Genomic DNA, 24,925 nt, shown 5'->3' with positions numbered 1-24,925 from the left:
ACTGCCTATTATGGAACAAGCTACTTGGATTCCTATCGCCAGTTTTAGAGGGTCTGGGATACAATCGAGACAGCTATTGGAACCATGAGTGGAAAATCCGTGGTATACAGAAATGCCTGGTCATTTGAGGCCTCTGACCGAATTTCTGATTGCTCCGCAGTTAATCATGCAATCTAGAAAGCTTGAAGCCACAGGAGATGCTTTTTGGCATCTCCATTGGTGACCGACCAGAATTTATATCCTGGCCTTTCTGATCGTTACAGAGAAACAGCTGGATAGGGGCGGAGAGACCTGCTGTGGGAATGGAGAAGCTAAAGTAACATTCTAAATGTTCATACTTCTGACTTACTTGATATCCTATCCCCGTCATCCCATTAGAGGTGCTGCTGTTTAATCCTGAGGCCTGAAGTCCCACTCTCCTAAAGACCAAAGTCCTGGTTTGGCATCCTATCCGCCCCCCACCCCCAATCCTATTAAAGGACAAATCCTCATCCCAGATCAGAGGCAACTCTGGATCCTCCTTTGAGGCTGGCAGTGAGGAGCCTGGGGAGCTTGTTCCTTCCCTGGCCTTCCTGCCACACTGGTCTCAATCCCACTCCTTTGTCTCTGGATCTCAGCAGCAGAGTATTAGCTGTCCCCAGCCTGACTCCCTACCCTCAGCACAGGCAAGCACCCTCACTAGGAAGTCTTTTTCCAGATTGGCAGGAACAAAAAGGGAAGCAGGGCAGGAAGCAATGAAGCTGCTAGACAAACTGGTCATTTTGGTAAGAAAAGAGAGAAAGCAAGAGAAGGAGGCTGTGTTTATTTCTCGTGGAAGTAGATAAGAACTAAGTTCTTTCTGTTTTTGTAGAGGGAGTCGGAGCAGAGAGAGAAAACTGGGTCCTTTCTGGTCCAGCTGCTGGTGATTTCGGATGCCTTCTGCTTCATTGGAGGAGACTCCAGTGATTGTAGTCACCGGCTTGCCATCCCACCCATGACCCTATTACTAAAGAAACATCAGATTCTTCCCACCACCCCTAGTGGCAATCTCCCAGCATGCTTTTCAAGCTTTTCTAAATTCTGCTAGAGAGTGAAGCAGGGAAGCAACTCATCCTGCTATCTTGCAGTGCAATTCTGATTCCTCCCTTGATGCTGCATAGACTTAGATACAAACGCTTTATGGACAAATTTATTAGGAGTCAGACCATCAACAATCTACACAGGCTGTTACAACCAATTCCCTGGAATTCCTCCAGGAAATTCTGAGATTGTGGATCCAACTGGGGGAGGAGTTTGGGACCCTGGAGTCAGGTGTCTCCAAGATGGCACTTGGGCAGAAAAGCCATCTTTGGCTGCAAAGAGGAAGTGTTTCCTGTGTGCCAGAGATGACGCTAAGCACTAGGGATAGGAAGACAAATGAGAGGTTCATAGAAACATAAACCACAAGAGCAATTACTACAGAATTTAAAAGAGGGCAAAGTCCAGTAGTTTGCTGGAGCCAATGTCTACTGGCATCTCCTCTCAACTTGGAGTTCAGTGGCATCATTGTGGTAGTTTGAAATCAGTCAAGGTGGGAGTATTTATGCCACGGAAATCGGCAAATGCTCCACATGGGGGCTTTTGTGCCCCCAGAGAATGGTTGCTAAACATTTACCAGCATATCACTGACCCTGCCTGTCCTTGGGATTGGAGTCAGGAGGAGCGTGTGGCACCAAGAACAAGCAGCAGCCACAGAACAGCGTGACTGAGAGGGCTGCTGCTTTGGGCTGCGCCAAACCTTAGCCAGCAGAAGGCAGGACTAGAAGAATGCTCAGGCTTGGTCATTAGTGTTGGTTTGGTCTCCAGCTCTGTATTGATTTACAGCTCAATGATTTCTGTGGCCTGGGTGCCTCTTATTTTCAGGAGGTGGTAGAGATTTGAGGAGGGAGAATGAGGACAGGGTGAGTGCCGCAGCTCCTCATGTTCCCAGTGGATTGGTAGGGGTGCCCTTAGACGGGGTGCCCGTGCCTGGGGCTGTGATGATCGCTTTCATCACCCACATGGCATGGGGTTTGCTCTCTATCCTGTGAAGTGGTTTCTGATGGGGCTTTGAGCTTAGTGAGCAACCAGACTGCATTTAAGAAGTCTCTGGGAGCACCAGAGAGCTCCCAAGTGGAGACAGCTACTAATTCTCCATTCCCACTCGGGCAGGCTGAGGACGGGGAACATCTGGGCTCCCCAATCCAGGAGAATGATCCTTAAAGGGTGAGATGCAAAAAGGTCCTACCCCCTCCCTCAGGGACAGGAGTAGAAGAGAGTGAGGAGAGCAATTCTAGAACTACTTGTTTTGGTAATAACCCCACATGGAGACAGCAGGCCCCAGAGTGCCATTAAATACACCGCCACACCAGGGCTGCTTAAAGAGCTTTGGGACAGATATGCTTGCTTAGACAGGGGACATGCACTGCAGACCAAGGCATGACACAGCGTTAGCTGGCAGACACCTCAGAGACACTTTTATCCACTATACAGATTGGCAACTGAGGCTAGGTGAGGGGAAGGGGCTTTCTGAAGATCACACAGCCAGACAGTGGCAAGTAGACCAGGGACTAGAACTCGGGTCTCTGGAATCTGAATTGCCCGCTCTCTACATCACCACTGCCTTCTTTCTGGTGATCTAGGAAGCCAGAGGGTTATCCCGACAGGAAGAGATAAGACATCCTGGAAGGTTTGAGAGAGGAATGCCATCTGCACGTGGATCTCTTTTCATAACCAGGTGCTATTACATATCAAAATATCACAGTGGCTAGAAGGAATAGGGCAGGAACAGACCTGAGGCTGTTCACCAGACATCGGTTACACCAGGTTCTTTGAGGAACTTGGTGTCAGCATTGTGACTGGTCAGATCTTTGGTCTTTAAGGGGAGAAGGGTGCCAGCTTACCCAGAAGGCAGAGCAGCCAAAGCCTATGCACAGGAGAGGCAGGAGTGGGACTTCTGGAAGGGAAAGGAATGGAAGAGAATCAGGGCTCTGTTCCAGCCCAGCTACCCACACAGAAGGTGCAGTGGTGCCTTCACCTACGGCCGACTCATGGGCGGTGGCTTTTTAGTCACGTTGCCAGGCTTCTCCCCCAGTTCCAAGATGTGAAGGCTGAGATGGTTCCTCCAAGCCCCACTCAGCAGAGAAGACAGGGCTGGTGGGTCTTCCAGGGTCAAGTGGGGAAACAGGAGCGTCTCACTCTTGAGAGGGAAGTGGCACTTCTCCATGGCAGGCCTGGCGGTGCCGGGGGTCACCACAAAGAGGCGGCAGAGCCATGGCCCACCAGCCACCTGGCAGGCTGGTTGCCTGGTGAAGTTGTTCAGGGCTCGGCACAGGACCCAGTCCTCAGTCCCAGCCAGGTCTACCACCTCCACGGGCGAGCCCAGGCCTGGGAGGTGGAGAAGGTGCCTGGGGGGCATGTAGGTGTGGGTGAAGAGGAGTGTGTAGTGGGTGGGTAGGCTGGGGGGCACGGGGGCATGAACCACCTGCTCCAGGTGCCCCAGACCGGGCACTAGGCCCCCCTGGTGCAAGCAGCCAAAGAAGAGGGCGCCCAGGACATTGAAGAGGATCAGGGGGCCCTTGCAGGGCACAGGCTGGGTTTGTGGACTACAAAGCAGGACGAGGGGGACTAGGAGGGGGATCAGGAACCGAGCCTCCTGGTGGCTAAAGGCAGAAAGCAGGGCCAGAGGCATGAAGTAGAGGAGCAGGAGGCGACACCTGAGGCCAGAGAGCAGGCTCCCACGCCCCAGAGCCCTCAGGAAGCCCGTCTGTGCAAAGGCCCCACGGCAGGCTTGCAGCTGTAGCCAGGCCGCCTGCAGGGCCTGGGCATGCAGCATCCCAAAGAGCAGGAAACCATTGACGGCCAGGTGAGTGAGCCGCAAATGTGTGCCATGCCTCGCCAGATTCTGAGGATCCAGGTTGTAGTACAAGAAGTTGGCAGGCGTAAGAACGAGGGTGCTGGATCTAGAGGGACTGGAGTAATACCAGCTGTCCACAGCCACGAACACCGCCGCCACGAGGCTCGCTCCGGGGAGCAGCGCCAGCGTTTCCTTTGCCAGCGACTTGAAGCCGGGGTGCGTGGCCCCGCGGCTGCTCCAGAGGAAGAGCGGGACCAGAGCAAACGCCAGAAACGTGGGCCGGTTGAAGAAGCCAGCAGCCACGATGCCCCCCAGCAGCCAGCTGTGCCCCCACGGGCCCGGGGCGGGCTTCCTGGGGGTGGGGCTCCAAGCCAACCGGGGGGACACCACCACCAGCAGCCCTGCAAAGAGCAGTCCCTCGATGGCGTTGGAGAAGGTCCTCGTGTAGAAGACCAGGGTGACGTAGGAGCCGGACAGCAGGACCAGGGCGTTCCAGCGCTCCGCCCCCCACAGCGGGGCCAGGTGGTACACGGCCACGTCCAGGGCAAAGGAGAGGGCGGTGAGGAGGAGTCGGGGCCCCACCAGCAGCACGTAGCCACTCACCGGGCCCCGCCGCGGCCCCCACTGCTCCCAGATCCTGAGCAGCCAGAAGGCGGAGCCGGAGGTCAGCAGCGGGAAGAGCACCGTGCGGCAGGAGCGGCTGGGGTCGAATTCCCAAGGCCGGGCAGCCTCCACGCCCAGGATGTCCTCTGCGGACAGAGAAGCGGAGGTGAGCCAGGTCCAAGCTCAAGGACAGGGGTTGCAGCCCCAAGATGTTCCCACCCCCTCGTCAGCGTGCCGCGCACACTCCCCGGACTCTGGGGACCGCGGGTTTTACGCCGGTGATTGCTTTATGTTGCAGCGGACCGGACCGTTAGGTAGGCGATAACCCAAAGGGAGGGGCGCCTGTGTGGCTCAGTAGGTTAAGCATCCGACTCTGGATTTTGGATCAAGTCATGATCTCAGGGTCCTGAGATCCAGCCCTGCTTGAGGCTCCATGTTCAGCAGGGAGTCTGCCTGAAATTCTCTCTCTCCGCGCCCCTCCCCCACCTCTAAAATAAATATCACCCCCCAACCCCCCAAAAGAAGAAGAAGGTGAAAAGGAAACAAAATCAAGGTCAAATAAATCTGGCTGGGTTTTTTCGTTTTTGTTTTTTTACTGGCTCAGGTTAAAAAAACTGGCAAAGACTGGACCTTTCACCTGAAGAAACAAATCCAGCTGTGAGCCCTATGGCAGGGCCAGCTGCATGTTTCCCCAGTATCCATTGCTTTCTTCCTTCCTTAGTCTCTTCACTTGGGCATTTGGTCAGATAGAAAGACAATTTTTCAGCTTCCTTCACAGCTAGGTGTGTTCACGTAATACATTCTGACCAATGGGATGGAAATGAGCAAAAAATATGTGACATTCAAAATATGCCCTTAAAGGGGTGTCTGGCTCACTCAGTCGGAGGAGCATGTGACTCGATCTTGGGGCTGTAAGTTTGTGCCCTACGTTGGGTGTAGAGAATACTTAAAAAAATAAATCTTAAAAAATATATGCCCTTAGAGAGAGCAGGCATGCCCATCTCCTCTCCAGTGGCTGGAAAGACTTGATTTTAGACTTGATGGCTGGAGCTCAAGCAGCCATTCTGAACCATGTGGAGGTTCAAAACTATGAACCATGTGGAGGAGGAACCCATGTGCCCACAACATCTGAAAAGCCTCATAGTCCCTGTCAGCCATCCTCTTGATATATTCTACACCCCCCTGCAGATAAATTCTAACAAGTGAGCATTCTAGGCCTGGATTCCCTCACCCCTCAGAAGAACCCAGAAAAGAAAAGTTTCAGTATCTCAGACCACAGCCCTCTGTAAGTTTCCCTAAGCACCTGGGAAGCCCCACTCTAAAATCTCTCCACTGAGGAGTCCAAAACAACTTTCATTCTGAATAATCGGTACTGTTGGTCCAAGCAGGAAAACATCAAAGAGGCTGGCATCTCATTAGTACTGTCCAGAAGGTCAATGTCGCTGGTCAGGAAGGAGATGTGAAATCCCCACTTACAAGTTCTTATTCCAGACAGGCCCATGGATTTACTGCTCAACCCCGAAGACATAGATTCTCCCTCCCCCTGAGTATCCAGACAGCAACCATCCAGACTTCACTGCTGCATATCTTAACCACGTGCAGGGAACTTACCTGCCATGACCTCGGGTGACTGGAAGAACTCATCGGGGTGCACGTAGCCTGTCTGCGGCAGGAGACACCACACCAGGCGGAGGAGGCTGAGGCTAGCCCACAGCACGCGGAGGGCCATCTTCAGATCAAACTGCTGCCAAGACCCTGTGGATGTCTGGAATGGCTTCTTAGTCCGCTACAGACACTATTCTGGTTCCACGGACCCACACCTGCTGAGGATAGCCTGTGTTAGTTGTTACAAGGTGAATTATACTGTGTTCAGTTGTCCGAACAAATTCAAAACGGGTCTACAAACAATTAAGAGCTGATGTTTACAAATGCTCACTAAGTACCAGGAACCTCACGTGCGTGTCTCACGTCATCCTTTCTACAGTCTGGGGCCGTGGGTCTTACTGTAGCCACTTTTTAAATGATTTTATTTATTTTGTGTTTTGTATTTTATTTTTATTTATTTTATTCAGAGAGAGAGAGAGAGCGTGAGCTGGGGGGAAGGTAAAAGGAGAGGGAGAAGCAGACTCCCTGCTGAGTGGGGAGCCTGATGCGGGACTCCATCCCAGGACCCTGGGATCATGACTTGAACTGAAGGCAGACACTTAACCAACTGAGCCACCCAGGCAGTCTTTACTGTCTCCATTTTACATATAGGGAAACTAAGGCCTCTGTTGAGTGACCTGGTTACTTGCCGACCGTATTTGCTAAGTGTCTAAGTATGACATCTGCAGATAGGATTTAGGGTGGCCTCCAAATACGGGTCTCACCGCCCCATCCTGTTCACCAGCTCCTGTCTACAGGCAAGCATGGCAGCCTGTCTCTTGCACTTCTGAGAACTTTGCAACCTCAATGCATTCCATCCATTTCCCTGCAAAAATAAACGACATGTGACCCCACTGTCTCCACTCACTCCCTCCAACCTTCACACACCCTGAAAGTTACCTTTGGAAGGTGATAAGAACTTACAGCTATGGTCTGGCTGTGTGCGCCCCACCCCACTAAGGTGTTGAAATCCTAATGATTGATGTGATGGTGTGAGACAGGTGAGGCCTTTAGGGTGGAGCCCTCACGAATGGAGATTAGGGTTCTTATAAAAAAGACCCCACAGAACTCCCTCCTCCCTTCCACCCTGTGAGGACACAGTGGGAGGGTGGCTCTGTGCCAGGAAGAGGGCCCTCATCATGCCGGCACCTTGACCTTGGACTTGCAGCCTCCAGAAGTGTGAGGAATAAATTTCTGTTGTTTCTTAAGCCACCCAGTCTGTGGAATTCTGGGACAGCAGCCTGAGCACGTGAACACACTTCCTCCTTGTGGGGATTTTTACTCCCCCGACTCAAAAGTCAGTAGGACTCTGAGCCCGTGGCGTGATGGACCTCCTTCTCAGACATCAGCACACTTGTATCATCTCAGGTACACAGAAACACAAGTTTGATTCTCCTCCAAGGATACACGTGGTGACTGTTTTTCCGAATTCGATATTTTATTTTAAAGATTTTATTTATTTATTTGACAGACAGAGATCACAAGTAGGCAGAGAGGCAGACAGAGAGAGAGAGGAGGTAGCAGGCTCCCGGATGAGCAGAGCGCCTGACGCGGAACTCAATCCCAGGCACCCCCTCACCCCCGACTTCGATATTTTAAAGCCTGACCTTCAACAGCCATTGTTCTCAGGTGGATTATGTCTTCACAGAGGAGAGGAGAGAGAGGGAAGCACCAGAACAGGATCTAGCAGAGGCTGACAAGGAGCCTCTTGATCCTTACTAACACCTCAAGGAGTCTGAAAGATAACTTTTGCAGTCTCTGCTCTTTTGGACTGAATTGTACAGATCCTTTTCTCCAGAGCCAGTGAACAAGTATCCCGACTTTTAGAGAGAAGTTGAGGTCAAGCTTGGTGCTGGGATGCAAGCAAGGATTCCATTCCACCCCAGGCAATGCCTGAAAGAGAACTTCAGTTTCCTCTGTTTTGACCTTAGCCTGTACTTCATCACTGATTAAATTCTTCTTCTTTTTTTATTATGTTCAGTTAGCCACCCTATAGTACATCATTAGTTTTTGATGCAGTGTTCAACGATTCATTAGTTGCATATAACACCCACTGCTCATCACAACACGTGCCCTCCTTAATACCCATCACCCTGTTACCACATCTCCACACCCCCTCCCTGCTGAAATGCCCAGACTGTTTCTCAGGGTCCGCAGTCTCTCATGCTTCATCTCCCTCTCTGATTTCTCCCCTTTGGGATTTCCCTCCCTTCCCCTATGATCCTCCGTGCTATTTCTTCCGTTCCACATATGAGTAAAACCATATGATAATTGTCTTTCTCTGCTTGATTTACTTCACTTAGCATAGTACCCTCCAGTTCCACCCATGTTGATGCAAATGGTGGGCATTCTTCGTTTCTAATGGCTGAAAAATATTCCATTGTATATATGGACCACATCTACATTTATCCTTCTTTCCAGCTTATCTCTTAACTCAGGCAAAAGACCCTGCCAGCAAAGCACCCCAGGGAGGAGGGGAGGGAGGACCAAACCTACCCCTTCAAGCAATAAGGATGGCCCTGAGCCAGCAGGCCCCATGTGAGTGACCCCAAGACAATGACAGACCTGACCTTTACCGCCCACCTGCAGAGTCTAGTGTCTTCCCGTATTGGCCTTCCTGAAATAAATTCCTTTCCTGTCTCACCACCACTTGCCTCTCAGTGGCTGAACTGGTCTGTTGGGAACCCCTGGAGCCAGGGGCTTGCGCCTCTGCCAGCTCACATGCCCTCGCTTTAACTTTCCTTCCAGGCTGGAATTCAAAGTGCATCGTAATTGAACAGCTCACAGGATGAGATTATGGGTTTGGGTTTTGGCCATTTCAGCCCTGCAAGTAACAGGAGAGAAGGGTCTCTTTCGGGGCACACAAAGGTCATTTTTTGAGGACCTTGAGCTGGGAATTGGAAGCTCAGCAAAGATATCACATACACGGTCACCCAAAACCTTCTGGGGTATCTCTAATGCCACGTCACTCCATGGACTACCAGTGCCCTCTTTATCACTCAAAATAGAGTCATTAGTGCCTTTAAATCTAATCAGTCTAGAGAACCAATTCCAGAAAACCCAGAACCTCTATTCATAAAAGTCAGGAGATTCTGTTCCTCTAGAACCACTTGCAGTAAATAAAGTCTGTATTTGTCTGTATTGTTCAGGCAGAGAGAGAGAGAGAAAACCAGTAGGAGATATACATTAAGATCAATCTCAAGGAATTGGCTTATGTGTTTGGGGAGCTGGCTAGGCAAATCTGAAATCTCTAGGGCATCAGGAAGGGCAGGTCTCTCTGGGGCAGGAGATGAAGCTGCAGTCCACAGAGAGAAATTTCTTATTCGGGAACACCTTGTTTCATTCTAAAGTCCTTTCCACTGATTCTGTCAGGTCTACGCAGGTTATCTAGAATAACCTCCCTTATTTAAAGTCAGCTGATGGTGGACTGTCATCGCATCTACAACATACCTTCACAGCAGCAGGTAGATTCGTGTTTGATTAACTGGCGACTATCACTTAGTCAAGCTGACACAAAAAACTGACCACCACACCCTAAATAATCTGAGGTTTATAACCCTGTTTGAATTTTATTATTTATTTTTTAAAAAGATTTGTTTGTTTGGGGCACCTGGGTGGCTCAGTCAGTTGAGCATCTGCTTTTAGCTCAGGTCCTGACCCCAGGGCCCTGGGATCGAGTTCCGCATCCGGCTCCCTGCTCAGTGGGGCATCTGCTTCTCCCCTGGCTTGTGCTCACTCTCACACACACTCTCTCTCTCTCTCTTTTTGACAAACAAATAAATAATAAAATCTTTAAAAAAAAAAAAGATTTATTTATTTGAGAGAGAGAGTAGGGGCAGGGGCAGAGAGAGAGAGTCTCAAGCAGACTCCACACTAGTGTGGAGCCGGACGAGGGCCTCCATCTCACCACCTGAGCTCACACCCTGAGCTGAAACCCGGAGAGGGACACGTAACCGACTGTGCCACCCAGATGCCCCTCTGTGTTTGAATTTTGGATCAATGCGATAATTCTTCATGTAACCTACCAGTGAGTGACTCGTGTCTTTTACTCAAGATTCTAGTGGGGGGATTCATGCTGTTCCCTGCACCTGCAGTCTGTCCTCATTGCTCTGTGATATTCCACTGGGTGGGTATACTAAAATTAATTTACCCTTTGGACTGTTTTTATCTGCAAGAGCATCTCCAGGTGTTGACACATTTTTCTATTCCTAAGCATGCTGCTATAAATACACTCTTATACAAGACTTCTCTGAACTACATACCTAGAAATGGGATCCCTGGGTCTTGGGCATGCATACTTTTAACTTCATTAAACAATGCCCAGCGGTCTTCAGAGGTCCCGCCAGCCAGCAGACGTTACAGTGCCCACTGCTTCAATATGCTTGGGATTGTCTAACAGCTTGATTCTGTGAATCTTGGGGGCTATTTACATGCATTTCCCTGATCACTAACGTGGTCCAACACTTTTTCAAATGCTTGTGGAACATTTTTGGTGCTTCCGTGGAATTCCTTCTGACCATTTTTTCTTACTATGTGTAGGAATTCTTTATATATTCTTTATATTGACTGCATGAGAAATGCCCTTTTCCAATCTGTGGCTTGAATTCTTAACTCATTTCTATTCCTATAATGTTGGTTTCTTATGCTTTCTTTTTGTTTCTTGATCCTTTTCACCAGCATTTTGTCAACTTTATGAATCTTTTTGAAAAATGGACTTCTGGTTTTGTCCCTTTTTTTTCTTTCATCTCCTTTTAAATTAATTTTTCTTTCTTGGGGCGTCTGGGTGGCTCAGTGGGTTAAAGCCTCTGCCTTCAGCTCGGGTCATGATCCCGGGGTCCTGGGATCGAGCCCCGCATCAGGCTCTCTGCTCAGCAGGGAGCCTGCTTCCCCCTCTCTCTCTCTCTGCCTGCCTCTCTGCCTACTTGTGACCTCTCTCTCCCTGTGTCAAATAAATAAATAAAATCTTTTTTTTAAATTAATTTTTCTTTTTTTTTTTAAGATTTTATTTATTTGACAGACAGGAGAGAGGGAACACAAGCAGGGGGAGTGGGAGAAGGAGAAGCAGGTTTCCCACTGAGCAAGGAGTCTGATGCATAGTTCAATCCCAGGACCCTGAGATCATGGCCTGAGCCAAAGGCAGATGGTTAACGACTGAGCAACCCAGACACCCTAATTTTTCTTATCTTTATTTTTTCATTCTGTTTACTTTATTTGGAAGATTATTTTGCTGTTTTATTTTAAACCTTTTGATATGGATGCTTAGCTCATTAATTTTGAGCCTTTAACTTTTCAGCTCATTAAATTTTGAACCCTTTTGAGAAATATTTAAGATAATACATTTTTCTTTAAATACTGTGTTAAGGGCTTCTGGGTGGCTAAGTTGGTTAAGCAACTGCCTTCAGCTCTGATCATGATCCTGGAGTCCCGGGATCAAGTCCCACATCGGGCTCCCAGCTCCACGGGGAGTCTGCTTCTCCCTCTGACCTTCTCCCCTCTCATGTTCTCTCTCACTGTCTCTCTCTGAAATAAATAGATAAAATCTTTTTTAAAAAATAAATGAATACTGTATTACTTGCATCCCACAAGCTATACTATATAATATTTCCATATTTTCATCACCTTTGGTTATTAAGATTTTCTAATCCTGAGACAGAGCAGGGACTGGACTGAGATCCCCTCAGTCCTGACCAGGAAATCTAGTGTTCCTTGATAGTGGAAACCCTGTGCCTCTTGACTAGCATATCTTGCAAGAATGCAAAGCAGGATGCCTATCAAAGGAAGGGTTCAAACTAGTCTGCACTGGGGCGGACCCCAGCGCTGGCCTATCACTGACCTTTCCCCTCATTATAATACTAAAACCTCGTGTCTCATATTAATGAGACATACAATGCCTAAGGGAGCATGTTCACTGTGTCTGCACACACGACTTCCTGTGTCTCTCTTCACCCTGCAAACTCAGACGTCACTCCTTTCCTGTCACAATCTCTTTAAGAACTTTCCCCTGCTTTTGTTTGGAGAGCTGGCAGAAGAACACTTTCCTTTGTGCTGCCTTCCTGGTGCTGGAGCATAAACCCCCATAACAGCCTTGCCTGGAACTTCCTTTTGGCCTCTAATAAATTTCTATTGCTCAGAGACCCCAAGGACCCTTGTTGGTAAAAATTTCATTGTAATTTCTCCTTTGATTAATGCTTTATGGTTGAAGAATTTAATTTTTTTGATCAAAACTTTATCTTTTATAGCAGTGTTATGTTCACTGCAAAACTGAGAGGAAGGTTATGGAGGTTTCCCATATATCCCCCTCCCCCAACACACGCATAGCACCCGCCTCCATTATCAACATCCCCCACCAGAGCGGAACATTTGTTATAGCTGATGGGCCCACCTTGTCATCGTCATCACCTGAAGTCCTCAGTTTACATCAACATCACAGTTCACTCTTGATGTTTGAATATTCTATAGGTCTGAACAAATGTATGATGATGTATCTACCATTATAGTATTGTAGAGAGCATTTTCACTGCCCTAAAGATCCTCTGTGCACTGCCTATTCATCCCTCCGCACCTCCAACATTTAACGTTTAAGGGTCCATTTTTGCAGACAGTCCACGGATGCTTGAGAGCACCATATATCCTCTAGTTACTGGAGACAGAGTTCCACACCTGTTCTTTAGATCAAGTTTCTTAATTGTGTTGCTCAGACCTTTTATATCCTTAATAATTTTCCACAGCTTATTCTACACATCACAGAAATGTGTGTTGAAAGAGCCAATGCGGTAGTGAGCTTTTCTCATTTTCTTTGTGATTTTGTCATTTTAGCTCATTTTTAAAGCTATGTCATTGTTTTTATAAAAGTTTAGAACTGTTGTACCTTATTGGAAAATTGGACATTTTATCATTATACAGTTATCTTTTTTTTAAATGTTTTTTTTTAATTTTTTAAATTTTTATTTATTTATTTTTTTTAAAGATTTTATTTATTTATTTGACAGACAGAGACCACAAGTAGGCAGAGAGCCAGGCAGAGAGAGAGGAGGAAGCAGGCTCCCTGCCAAGCAGAGAGCCCGATGTGGGGCTCAATCCCAGGACCCTGAGACCATGACCTGAGCCGATGGCAGAGGCTTAACCCACTGAGCCACCCCCAGGGGCCCCTATCTTTTTTTTTAAAGATTTATTTATTTCAGAGAGAGAGGGCATGTGCGGGGGGTGGGAGAGACAAGGGAGAGAGAGAATCTCAAGCAGACTCCCCACTGAGCGTGAAGCCCAATGTGGGGCTTGATCTCACAACACTGAGATCACGACCTGAACTGAAATCAAGAATCAGATGTTTAACTGACTGAGCCACTCAGGCATCTCTATACAGTTATCTTTTTATCTCTCATGTTTTGTCCCTAAAATATTTTCTCTGATATTGATATACTTATACGAGCTTTCTCTTATTTAGTATTTACTAGTATATCATATTAATATTTATTTTTTAATTTTTTCTGTTGGAATCACTTTTAATATTTAAACACAAAAATGGAGCCCTTTTTTCTGTTTTAGACATACACACACACACACACACACAAACACACACAGGTCTCTAGTAGCCAAAATGGGAAAGAAAATGAGCTCCTGCTCTGTCCTCCACGGTCCCCACCCTATGGTTAAAGCCGCTGCCAGCCCTTCCTCCTTTCCAACACAGAAATTCACAGTGGCTGCTTTCCAACTACAGCTGTAATGCCTTCTGTATTTCATACCGTGTGTATGTCCCTTCCCAACATCTCCATGCTCAAACACAAAAATGGCCAGGGGCACATACTTCCCAGGAGCATCAGTCCCTATGCCTCAGTGGGAGAGTGAGGAGATTTTCCCATCACAAGGGAATTGGCAAAAGGGGTGGGATGGCCAGAGCTGGAGTAACCATCCGCATTGCTGCACTCTGGTATCAGAGTGAAGACAGAAGAAATGGGACAGCGTGGAGGGCACAGTTGCAAGTTGGGAGTCTCCGGGAAACACTGGGGAGAATTCTCCATGGCGGTTGTAGAGAGATCAATGTGCCAGCGTTAAAAAAAAGAAGAAGAAGAAGAAGAAGAATCCAAATAATCAACAGTTCCAACACTGTTGAATTTTCAGACTTGTCCCACCAAGACAAGTCACAGAGTAACAATCTAGATCTTTCCAGGAAGTTGAGGTCGAGCCCTTGGCATGCCTCCTGAGAACCCTATGTGAGGCCCTACAAAGTATTTGCCACTGCTGTAGCTGCTGCTGCTCCATTTGCAACTTCTCAGTCTCAAGAACAAGAGGGAGAACGGGGATCATGAAGGAGGTGGTCCCAACCCACAGGGCTGCTGTGGAAAATCTGTTTGGTTTCTCAGCCACAAAGATGGAGAGATCAAAAGGGGCTCCAGCCCCAGACAGGGGACTTTCTGGGAACATCTCTGATAGTCCCCACAATCTCTCCAAAAGGGCTTCCTCTAGCTCCTCCTCAGTCTTCTTGGCATTGCCTTTTGATAGCAATTCCTCCAGGGACGGGGTGCCCCGGGGGCTGCCATTGGTGGCCAGTACTGTAATATTTAATACATTATGTTCTGTGCGTTCACTACGTTATGATTCTGGGTGTGCATTTCTTTTTTAAAATATTTTATTTATTTATTTGACAGACAGAGATCACAAGTAGGCAGAGAGGCAGGCAGAGAGAGGCGGAAGCAGGATCCCAGGGAACCCGATGTGGGGCTTGATCCCAGGACCCTGAGATCATGACCTGAGCTGAAGGCAGAGGCTTAACCCACTGAGCCACCCAGGCACCCCTGGGTGTACATTTCTTTTTAGCATAATTGGAAACGTTTTTGGCTTCCTGACTTTGTGGATAAGGGTCCTTTTCCATCTATAGATAGTAATCTTCCTTCCCCCCCCCCAAATATTACCTCTTCTCTTTTCTTTCTTTATTCTCCCTCTGGAAGTATGATTAAATGTATGGTAGACCTTGTTGGTCTATCTTCCATGTCATTTTAACTTCTACTTTTGTATTTTCTATATCTTTGTCTGTCTGGTCTTTCAACTAATTTCTTCTGCTCTATCTTCCACATCCCTAATCATCCTTTCAGCTGTATTTAACAAGCTGTTAAACCTACTGAGAGGTTCCTGGGTGGCTCAGATGGTTAAGGGTCCTGGGATCTAGCTCTGCCTCGGGCTCCCTGTTTAGCAGGGAGTCTGCTTCTCCCTCCACCTCTGCTCTTCCCCCAACTCGTGCATATGCTCTCTCTCTTCTCTCAAATAAATAAAATCTTCTTTTTAAAAAAACCTATTGAGGGGCACCTGGGTGGCTCAGTGGGTTAAAGCCTCTGTCTTCAGCTCAGGTCATGATCCCAGGATCCTGGGATCGAGCCCCACATCGAGCTCTCTGCTCAGTGGGGAGCCTGCTTCCCTCTCTCTCTCTCTGCCTGCCTCTCTGCCTACTTGTGATCTCTGTCTGTCAAATAAATAAATAAAATCTTAAAAAAAAACCTATTGAGTTTTTACTTTTCAATTTTATATTTTTCTTTCCTATGAGTTATTCAATTTGTTTCCACATTTGTTGCTCTTTTGTCATATCTTCAAGGCTCTTTTATTTTTATATTACATTAAGCATACTTATTTGTTATACTAGATCTGATAATTCCAACATCTAAAGTTTTTTAGGTATGAATCTGCTGTCTTGTTTCTGCTGGTTCTCACTCATCGTGCCCTGTTTACTTCTATATTTACTAAATTATTTTATTTCATTTACTCCTTGGACATAACCTGTGGGAATTATTTGAGGCCAGGGATGAAGGCAAATTTCTGAATTCCACTGAAAAGGATTTATACTTGCTTCTGTCAGGTACCTGGGGGCATCACAAGTCTGGGACCAATTTTGATCATATTATTGGCTCCAGGTTTTTGTTTCTGTTTTCTTTTAGAGAAGCCGGTGCCTAATCATGTGAATTCAGGCTAAAAATCTATATGAGGGCAGGTTTGTGGTTACAATCCCAGAAACAGATTGCCCTACCTGTACCCTGATTCGATTAGCCTCGAGATCCAAGAAAGGCAGTTTTCTTACAGTCCTCTGGGGATGGAACAGTTTATTTCTAGGTCCCCTTTATACTGAGAATGTAGTCCTCTGGAGTCCCCGTTTTGAGAGAGAGTCTCCTGTCAGCCTTCTCTCTCAAGGGGGCTTCAGGATTTATCTTCCATCCTGCCAGTCCTGAGAGATCACAAAAACCCATGCTCATATGCACTCAGTTCTGCATGTGTCCCGAGTCCAAGTCTGGCTTCAACGCTCTGCAGGCCTCTCTAGGCCCCTGCTCTGGTGACTTAGCATTCCTTACCTTTTGTTCAGCCCACATATTATTATATTTATTATAATAGGTTTTGTATAAATAATACAGAGGAATGCAAGAAGAACTGCCTTTCTTGGAATCTAATGCTAATCAGATTAGGGAGGGCACAGGTTCTCCCCAGAGAATGTGTGACCATGAGCCTACCTTCGGTCTAGCTTTTTAGCCTGAATTCACATGATCAGGTACTATCCCTCCCACAAGAAAAAAAGAACCACCCAAGCCTGGGGCCGATAATGATTAGAAATGGTCCCAGACTCAATGCATATACAATAATGACATCAGATAGATTAAATATGAATTATTATTTCACACTTATATGTAGAGAGAAGGGTTGGCATAAGAAATAAGCATGCTGAGAGATAAGATGGGGGTTGTGAAAAGCTAAGTTAGTTTCAACTATGTCAGGTAGTTTTCAAGGAAGTCATGCACTCGGGAGTCAGCCTTGGTCAGAGAATCTTGTGGTCATTATCTGAGAGGAAACAGGAAACGTGAGAGGACCGTGCTGCAGTCACAGTGGTGCTTTTTCAGGATGTGGTCCCCAAACCCCTATGGGGAATTTGGGTGTCTCCACAATTACTGAGGGTAGATGGGATGGGAAGATGCCATGTCAAGGCCTCTGAAGCTGTTTCTAGAACTGCCGGGAGGCTGCTCCTCCATGTACAGGACGGTGGGTGATCAGGGGACCTTTAGGGTAATGACCTGAACATAAGGCCTACAGAACAAGCCAGACTGTGGCCATACGGCCTCCAAGAGTAGGGGCAGGGTAAGAGAGGGACTGGCTGGGATGGCTAAAGCCAACCTGTACTCACGGGCTCTGCCCACACCCACGCCTGCGGCTGGCCTGCTACTTCTCAGGGCTGAGGCTAGCAACCATGGGATTGAGTTTGGTCTCTCTGGGGGCTGTTTGACAATTCAGTGAGGCCTTTTAGTGTATCTAATATACTTTTAAAGAGGAAAGGCAGTTATCTTATGATCTCTCTGATATGAGGAATCTGAGAGATAGGGCGGGGGGGGTGTTGAGGGGTAGGAAAGGAAAAAATGAAACAAGTTGGGATCGGGAGGGAGACAAACCATAAGAGACTCTTAATCTCACGAAACAAACTGAGGGTTGCAGGGGGGTGGGGTAGGAATAGGGTGGCTGGGGATGGACATTGGGGAGGGTATGTGCTATGGTGAGTGCTGTGAAGTGTGTAAACCTGGCGATTCACAGACCTGTACCCCTGGGGCTAATAATACATTATATGTTAATAAAAATAATTTTTAGAAAAAGAGGAAAGGAACCACACAATGTTTGTTTTACATGCTTCTGTCACTTAGCAAAATATCCTGAGCACCTTTCCACATGTTGTAAGTGTCCCCTGCCACTAGCCACAATCCCTCCATCCATTCCCTACCTCCTTGCTCCCCCTGTTCTCCTCAGTCGGCACCTTTCCTTCATCATAAACATGTTCGATTCGCTACCATTCCTAGAAAAACCACCAACCCAAACTCTCTCTGAAGCTGAGCCGCCCTCGATCTGCTATCCCTCTCTCTGTTGCCCCGCAAAGGATTCCTTAAAACATCCACATTCACCGAATTCGCTCCTCACGTCTTATTGGCTCTGCCCATCTCCACTGCGCTGACACAGCCCTCGAGAGCCTCCTTGCTTTTCCAATTGTCAAACCCAATGACTACGTCAGGTCCCCACCTTGCATACCATTTTTTTTAATTAAATTTTTAAATTTATTTTCAGCATAACAGTATTCATTGTTTTTTCACCACACCCAGTGCTCCATGCAATCTGTGCCCTCCCTAATACCCACCACCTGGTTCCCCCAACCTCCCACCCCCCGCCCCTTCAAAACCCTCAGGTTGTTTTTCAGAGTCCATAGTCTCTCATGGTTCACCTCCCCTTCTAGTTTCCCTCAACTCCCTTCTCCTCTCCATCTACCCTTGTCCTCTATATTATTTGTTATGGTCCACAAATAAGTGAAACCATATGATACTTGACTCTCTCTGCTTGACTTATTTCACTCAGCATAATCTCTTCCAGTCCCGTCCATGTTGCTACAAAAGTTGGGTATTCGTCCTTTCTGATGGAGGCATAATACTCCATAGTGTATATAGACCACATCTTCCTTATCCATTCATCCGTTGAAGGGCATCTTGGTTCTTTCCACAGTCTGGCGGCCGTGGCCATTGCTGCTATAAACATTGGGGTACAGATGGCCCTTCTTTTCACTACATCTGTATCTTTGGGGTAAATACCCAGTAGTGCAATTGCAGGGTCATAGGGAAGCTCTATTTTTAACTTCTTGAGGAATCTCCACACTGTTCTCCAAAGTGGCTGCACCAGTTTGCATTCCCACCAACAGTGTAAGAGGGTTCCCCTTTCTCCACATCCTCTCCAACACACATTGTTTCCTGTCTTGCTAATTTTGGCCATTCTAACTGGTGTAAGGTGGTATCTCAGTGTGGTTTTGATTTGAATCTCCCTGATGGCTAGTGATGATGAACATTTTTTCATGTGTCTGAGAGCCATTTGTATGTCTTCATTGGGGAAGTGTCTGTTCATATCTTCTGCCCATTTTTTAATATGATTGTCTGTTTTGTGTGTGTTGAGTTTGAGGAGTTCTTTATAGATCCTGGATATCAACCTTTTGACAACAGGGAGCCCTTCCGCAATTCCCGTCACCTTCTGGGGTGCCTTCCTACACCACAAAAGGTTGGGAAACAAAAAGCTACCTTTTGTAGATCCCCTGGAAGTTGGGTTATACAAATTAGGTTTTAAGAATTGAGAAATCAGGGGTGCCTGGGTGGTTCAGTTGGTTAAGCATTTGCCTTTGGCTCAAGTGATGATCCTGGGGTCTTGGGATCAAGTTCCCCTGCTGTCCCCCTGTCATGTCGTCCCCCTGTCATGTCGGGCTCCCCGCTCAGCAGGGAGCCTGCTTCTCCCTCTCCCTCTGCCCCTCCCCACCCCTCATGCTCTCTTGCTCACTCTCTAATAGATCAATAAAATCTTAAAAAAAAAAAAAGAACCGGGAAAGCAGATGTGAGACAAGCATATTTCTGCAATTGGCCTTGTCTTCTCTGGGCAAACAAGGTTATGGGGATATGGAGTTTTTCCTGCAGCAGCTTTCCAGTGTCTGTCCCCAGCTCTGTAGGGACAGAGACACAGCTGCAGTTAGGGTGGTGTCCTGATTCTCAGCAACTAAATATGACTGAGTTCCAAGGGAGCCTTTACACCTGCCCGACTGTCACATGCACGGTGGTCCCTCTCATGAGTTACTTCTGGGGGTTCAGAGTCTCCCCTGGAGGCCCAAATGACAACTCCTTCTCCCAATGTCCCACAATTTTTAGTTCCTGTATATAAATTCCTTTTCTGCTGGCTTCTATTTCTCATACTGAACTCTGGTCATTTGGTACCAGAGGTGGCTGTAGGTAGCAAGCCCTCAAGGATGAGGACATTCCTACGCTAAGAGAAAGTAACTTGGCACTGGCAGCAGGGGACACCTAGGCTCTGCGTAGGTCTCCTGGGTAGCAGATGCTCCGGGCTCTGAGCAGCGTAGCTCCCCACCCCCCAACACCCCCGTGCTTGTCCCCACAGCCTTCCAGAGCTTCTCAGTCCCTGAGCTCTACCACACCAGCGAAACCATCCTGCACTCACCTGCTTTTCCATCTTGACCCTGTGTCTCATTCTGATTTCATCCAGTGCCTCCACGTTGAAGGGCCCCTTGTCACCCTTCTTCTGGACCTTCTGGGCCTTAGGCCCCAGCCCTCAATTGGGTCCACCCTGTGGGGGAAAGAGAACCGTGAAAGGGCCCAGACACATGCTCCCCTGCATCCCACAAGAACAGACAGACATACATACATGCATAGGGGGAAAAAAGAAAATGAAGAAAATAACTAGCAGTCTACCTTCCACGTCCAAAACTTTTTGGCAAAACAAAGATATTTTGGGGCAAATCAAAACTGAAATATCTCCACAAGCAGACCCTCAGAACATTCCAAAGGACATATAATATATATATATATTAGGCAGAAGGAAAAATGATGCAGGAGAGAAGGTCTGAGATGGAAGCAGGAATAAAGAGCAGAAAAGTTGGTCATTAGAAGGGAGACATCTGGGACGTAGAAGCCAAGTAAAAGCTTTCCTTCCTCCTTTTGTTTTCTTCTGGCAAGTAAGGTCAAGGCGATGGGTGAGTTTTATTCCTTTCTTTCTCTCTCTCTCTTTTTTAAGATTTTATTTATTTACCTGACAGAGAGAGAGAGAGAGAGAAAGCACAAGCAGTGGAAGTGGCAGGCAGAGGGAGAGGGAGAAGCGGACTCCCTGCCCAGCAGGAAGCCTGACTCAGGGCTCCATCCCAGGACCTCAGGATCATGATCTGAGCTGAAGGCAGACCCTTAACCGAGTGAGCCACCCCGGCGCCCTGATGGGTAAGTTTTCTGATGCAGTGTTCCTTGTTAATTCATCGGCTGTGTGGGTGCTGGCAGGCAGCTGGGGTGGTTTGGCCGTGGCTGCCCGACCCTTGTGTTGCAAACACAGCACTGTGTTCTGGAAGTCAGCAGTTCCGGTGCTGGCCTCCTGTGTTGCCTTCTCCTGACAGCCACAGAGGCAGCAGCTCCTACCGAGGGTCAGTCTTGCAGTGTTCTAGAAGTCAAGACCTTGACTATCCAGAACCTCCCAAGGTTCATAAGCAGCTACTTCCCTATATTAAATCCTGCGGTGATTATAGTTCTTGTTTGGAGACAATATCAACAACAAAAACTTTGATTCACACAGGCTTTAAACAATTCATTACATCATATGACAATTCATTACATCATATGACAAGACCACCAGAGCTTGGTGCCAGTGGGGCTCCTTTGCTACTTTCCAGTGACCCTTATGATTTCTGCCTCTTTGTGTGGACATGGTCCTCAGGCTGGTAGCAAGACAGTTTGTCTCAGCCATTCCATCTAGACACAACAACACTGAGAGAAGAGTCTATAGGTTCCTCGTGTGTCACTTTTATTGTTGCTTCTTTTGCAACAGTTTTATTGAGATATAATGAACATACTATTCACTCACTTAAAGTGTTCAATTCAGGGGTGCCTGGGTGGCTGGTGCATTAAGCCTCTGACTCTTGATTTTGGCTCAGGTCCTGATCTTAGGGTTGTGGGAGTGAGTCCCGCATGGGGCTCTGTGCTCAGCACAGAATCTGCTTGTCCCTCTCCTCTCTCTCTCTTCCTCAAATAAATAAATAAAACCTTTTTTTTAAAAAAAGTGTTCAACTCAATAGCTTTAGTATCTTCACATATTTGTGTGACCATCGCCTCCGGTCAATTTTAATCCTTTTTTTTTTTTAAAGATTTTTATCTATTTATTTGACAGAGAGGGAGCTCACAAGTAGGCAGAGAGGCAAGCAGAGAGAGAGGGGGAAAGCAGGCTCCCTGCTGAGCAGAAAGCCCGATGCGGGGCTCGATCCCAGGACCCTGACATCATGACCTGAGCCGAAGGCAGAGGCTCAACCCACTGAGCCACCCAGGCACCCCACCTCTGGTCAATTTTAGAACATTCTGATCACCTCAAGAATAAAATGCATATCATTGATTTAATCATCTCCCATCCCCCTGTTGCCACCTCAGCCCTAAGCAAGTGCAACCTACTTTCTTTCCCTATTTCCCTATCTCCCAGATTTCCCTATTCTGGACTTTCATATGACTAGAATCATACAGTACGTGGCCTTTTGTGGTTTGCTTCTCTCACTTAAAATGATGTTTTCAGAGTTCATTCACTGTATAGCCTGTGTCAGTACTTATCTGCTTTTACGGCCAAATACAATTCCACTGCTTGTTATGTAGCATACTTTGTGTATCCCTTCATCTGTCAATGAACATTTGAGTTGTTTCCACCTTTTGGCTATTACAAATAATGCCACTATAAATATTTGTGTGTAAGTTTCTGTGGGACCTAGTTTTTTCATTTTCCCAGGTATTATACCTAGGAGTAGAACTGCTGGGTCATATGGTAACCCTACGTTTAATTGTTTGAGGAACTGCAAGATTGTTTTCCAAGTGGCTGTTCCTTTTTACAGTCCCATCAGCAATGCATAAGGTTTCTAAATTCTCGAAATCCTGGCCAACATGTGATGTTATCTGACTTTTTGATTCTAGTCATCCTAGTGAGTGTGAAATGATATCTCCTTGTGGTTGTCGTCTTCATGGGCATCTTTTTTTTTTTTTTTAAATCAAAGAAATCTTCCAGAAGTCCCTCAACAGACTTTCCATCAGGTCCCATTGGCCAGAAAGGAATCAAATACCCTTCATAAACCAATCACTGGCAAAGGCAATGTGATAACCAGGGGCAACCGTGCTGCTGGTTTCAAGCTAGGGCTGTGGGCTACCTTCTCTGAGACACACAGAATCCAGAACGTGCTGACCCTGACAACATCAGGTTCTGTTAGGAAGGAGGAAGAAGACATAGGATCAGTCAGCTGTGTGGCTCCTACATGTGGCTTCCTCGGCACCAAGCTCTGGTGGCTTTCCTCCTTCTATAACCATTTGTTTTTATGCTGCTCTTCCTCTGTCTACCCCTGAAATGCCAGGGCTCCTGGTATTCAACTTCCACCCTTCTCAGCCTCTACACTCTTTTTGGATCATCTCATTTACTCTCCTGGTCTCAATTTCCATTTGATGACTCCTGAAATTGCTTCTTCTCTGAGCTTTAGATTTACTGATAATAAATAATAACAATGATAAGAGAGTTGCCACTTTTCGATATGTATTATGTTCCAGACACCGCACATTGTCTCCTTTTATTCTCATTTTATCCCAACCCTAAAATTCTATTACTGTTGCTATCTTATGGATGAATTAACAGGTTTAAAGAAATCAAGTTTCTTGCCCAACGAGACAGAACTAGTAGGTTGATGAAGGTAGGCGCTGGCTGGACCCAGTCTGTTTGACCCTGGAGCCTGGAGCCACTTCCTGTTAGGCTTCTGCCCCCACATCAAACACAGGGAAGCCAACCAGAAGTCATCACTTTCCCGAAAACCAGCCCTGCACCCATCCCCTACAGCAAGGAGGGAATGACCATTTGCCCAGTTATTCAGTCCAGAAATCCAGGGGTCATCTTCCTTCTTCACCCCTTCACTAAGTGATACTAATTTTCTTTCCTCCCTCCCTCCCTGCCTCCCTCCCTCCTTTTCTTCCTTCTTCCCTATCATCTCTACACCCAAAGTGGGACTCGAACTCACTGAACTCACGACCCCACAATCAAGAGTGGCATGCTTTACCAACTGGTAACGGCTTACAAGGCCCGCCAGTCCCCACCGGCCCCACTCTCACCCCTGTGGGTGCAGAACTTGGCGCTCCAGAAACATCACGTCCTTCTGTAGTTACCCCTTCTGTCCTGCCTTCTCACCCCAGTGCCTCTGCTCACATTGCTTCCTTGGCCAGATATGCTCATAATATAAAGGTTAAAACCCTCTTTGGAGTCCTAGGCCCAGTTTCAAATCCTTGCTGTCACTTGCTCATGACAAAAGGGCACTCTATCTGTAAAATGAAGTTAACAATAGTACCTACCTCAGAGCTGTTGTGAAGACAACATGAAAAAACAAACATAGGGATGCCTGGGTGGCTCAGTCAGTTAAGCGTCGGCCTCCAGCTCAGGTCATGATCCTGGGATCAGGTCCCACATGGGGCTCCCTGCTCAGCGAGGCGTCTGCTTCTCCTTCTCCCTCTGCTGCTCCCCCCGCTTGTGCTTGCTATAATAAAATCATAAAAAAAAAAAAAACATAACAGTGTTTTCTTTCATTATTCATTTTGCTTCAACTGCTGAGATCCCTCAGAAGCCCTCCCCAATCTCATTTCCACAGAGTCCTGTGCTTCACGGCGCAGACCCCTGGCGCTCTCTGATTGCTTCTCAGCCCCGTCTGGTTGAGATTCCTCCAGGTCTGGGATCCGCTGGTACCTATCTCAGCCCCTAGAATCCACCTGGTGTGCTTACTATGGGGCGGGGGTCAAGGACAGAGTCGGAGGTCCCCAGAGGAGGTGACAACGCAGCAGGACACTGAACTTAATAAGTGCGGGAAGTTCTCCAGAAAGACCAGGGTGCCGCTCCCCTGAGGCTCCCCAGGCGGAGGCGAGGCTGCAGGACTGGTCCCACCGACCAGGTGTTCAAGGGGGAGGAGCCAACACCACGGGGTGTGGCCACTACTCACCTAAACCCAATCAGGATACGAGGCTGCTCAAGCCTGCCCAGGAGCACGCTAAACTACCCGCGTGGAGATCCAGTCCTCCGGCCACAGCTGTGTGGCCCTCTCCAGGACGGGGATGAAGGGAGGGTTGGGGGAGATGGGGGCAGGGTGACTGTTTCCAGGAGGGCAGTGGACCAGCAGGTTCTAGAATAAAGGGACAGCGCCCGGGGCCACGGAGCTCTAATTGCGGGGCCGGAGAGCGGGCGCTGATAACCACAGACAGGGGCATCCCAGCGCGTGTGTGGGGGGTTGTGTGAAGGCGGGCA

General features: G+C 47.6%; 1 protein-coding gene across 2 annotated transcripts; it reads right to left on the bottom strand.

Annotated features, from left to right (window-relative positions):
* Nucleotides 1–792: 792 nt before the first annotated feature.
* On the bottom strand, nt 793–24,117 carry PIGZ (phosphatidylinositol glycan anchor biosynthesis class Z). Of its 2 annotated transcripts, none has more exons than XM_080828794.1 (4): nt 23,986–24,117; nt 20,087–20,212; nt 6,068–6,279; nt 793–4,602 (listed from the first exon to the last, which is right to left on the bottom strand). In XM_080828794.1, the coding sequence occupies exons 3-4, from the start codon at nt 6,183–6,185 to the stop codon at nt 3,035–3,037; spliced, it is 1,686 nt and encodes a 561-aa protein (XP_080684920.1). In that variant the 5' UTR covers nt 6,186–6,279; nt 20,087–20,212; nt 23,986–24,117; the 3' UTR covers nt 793–3,034. The 2 variants fall into 2 exon arrangements, with proteins under 2 accessions (XP_080684920.1, XP_080684919.1); XM_080828793.1 differs by having other exon boundaries at nt 6,068–6,276.
* Between the last annotated feature and the right edge of the window lie 808 nt (nt 24,118–24,925).

Source organism: Martes martes, assembly GCF_963455335.1.
Source record: "Martes martes genome assembly, chromosome: 1".
Classification (NCBI taxonomy): domain Eukaryota; kingdom Metazoa; phylum Chordata; class Mammalia; order Carnivora; family Mustelidae; genus Martes; species Martes martes.
This window is presented reverse-complemented; position numbering and strand designations above follow the sequence as displayed.

What these genes read in the sequence shown, in the direction of transcription:
- PIGZ (XM_080828794.1), bottom strand. Translation starts at nt 6,185, where the DNA reads ATGGCCCTCCGCGTGCTGTGGGCTAGCCTCAGCCTCCTCCGCCTGGTG. An exon ending in GTCACCCGAGGTCATGGCAG is followed by an intron (nt 4,603 to 6,067) that starts GTAAGTTCCCTG and finishes CTCTGTCCGCAG; the next exon opens with AGGACATCCTGGGCGTGGAG.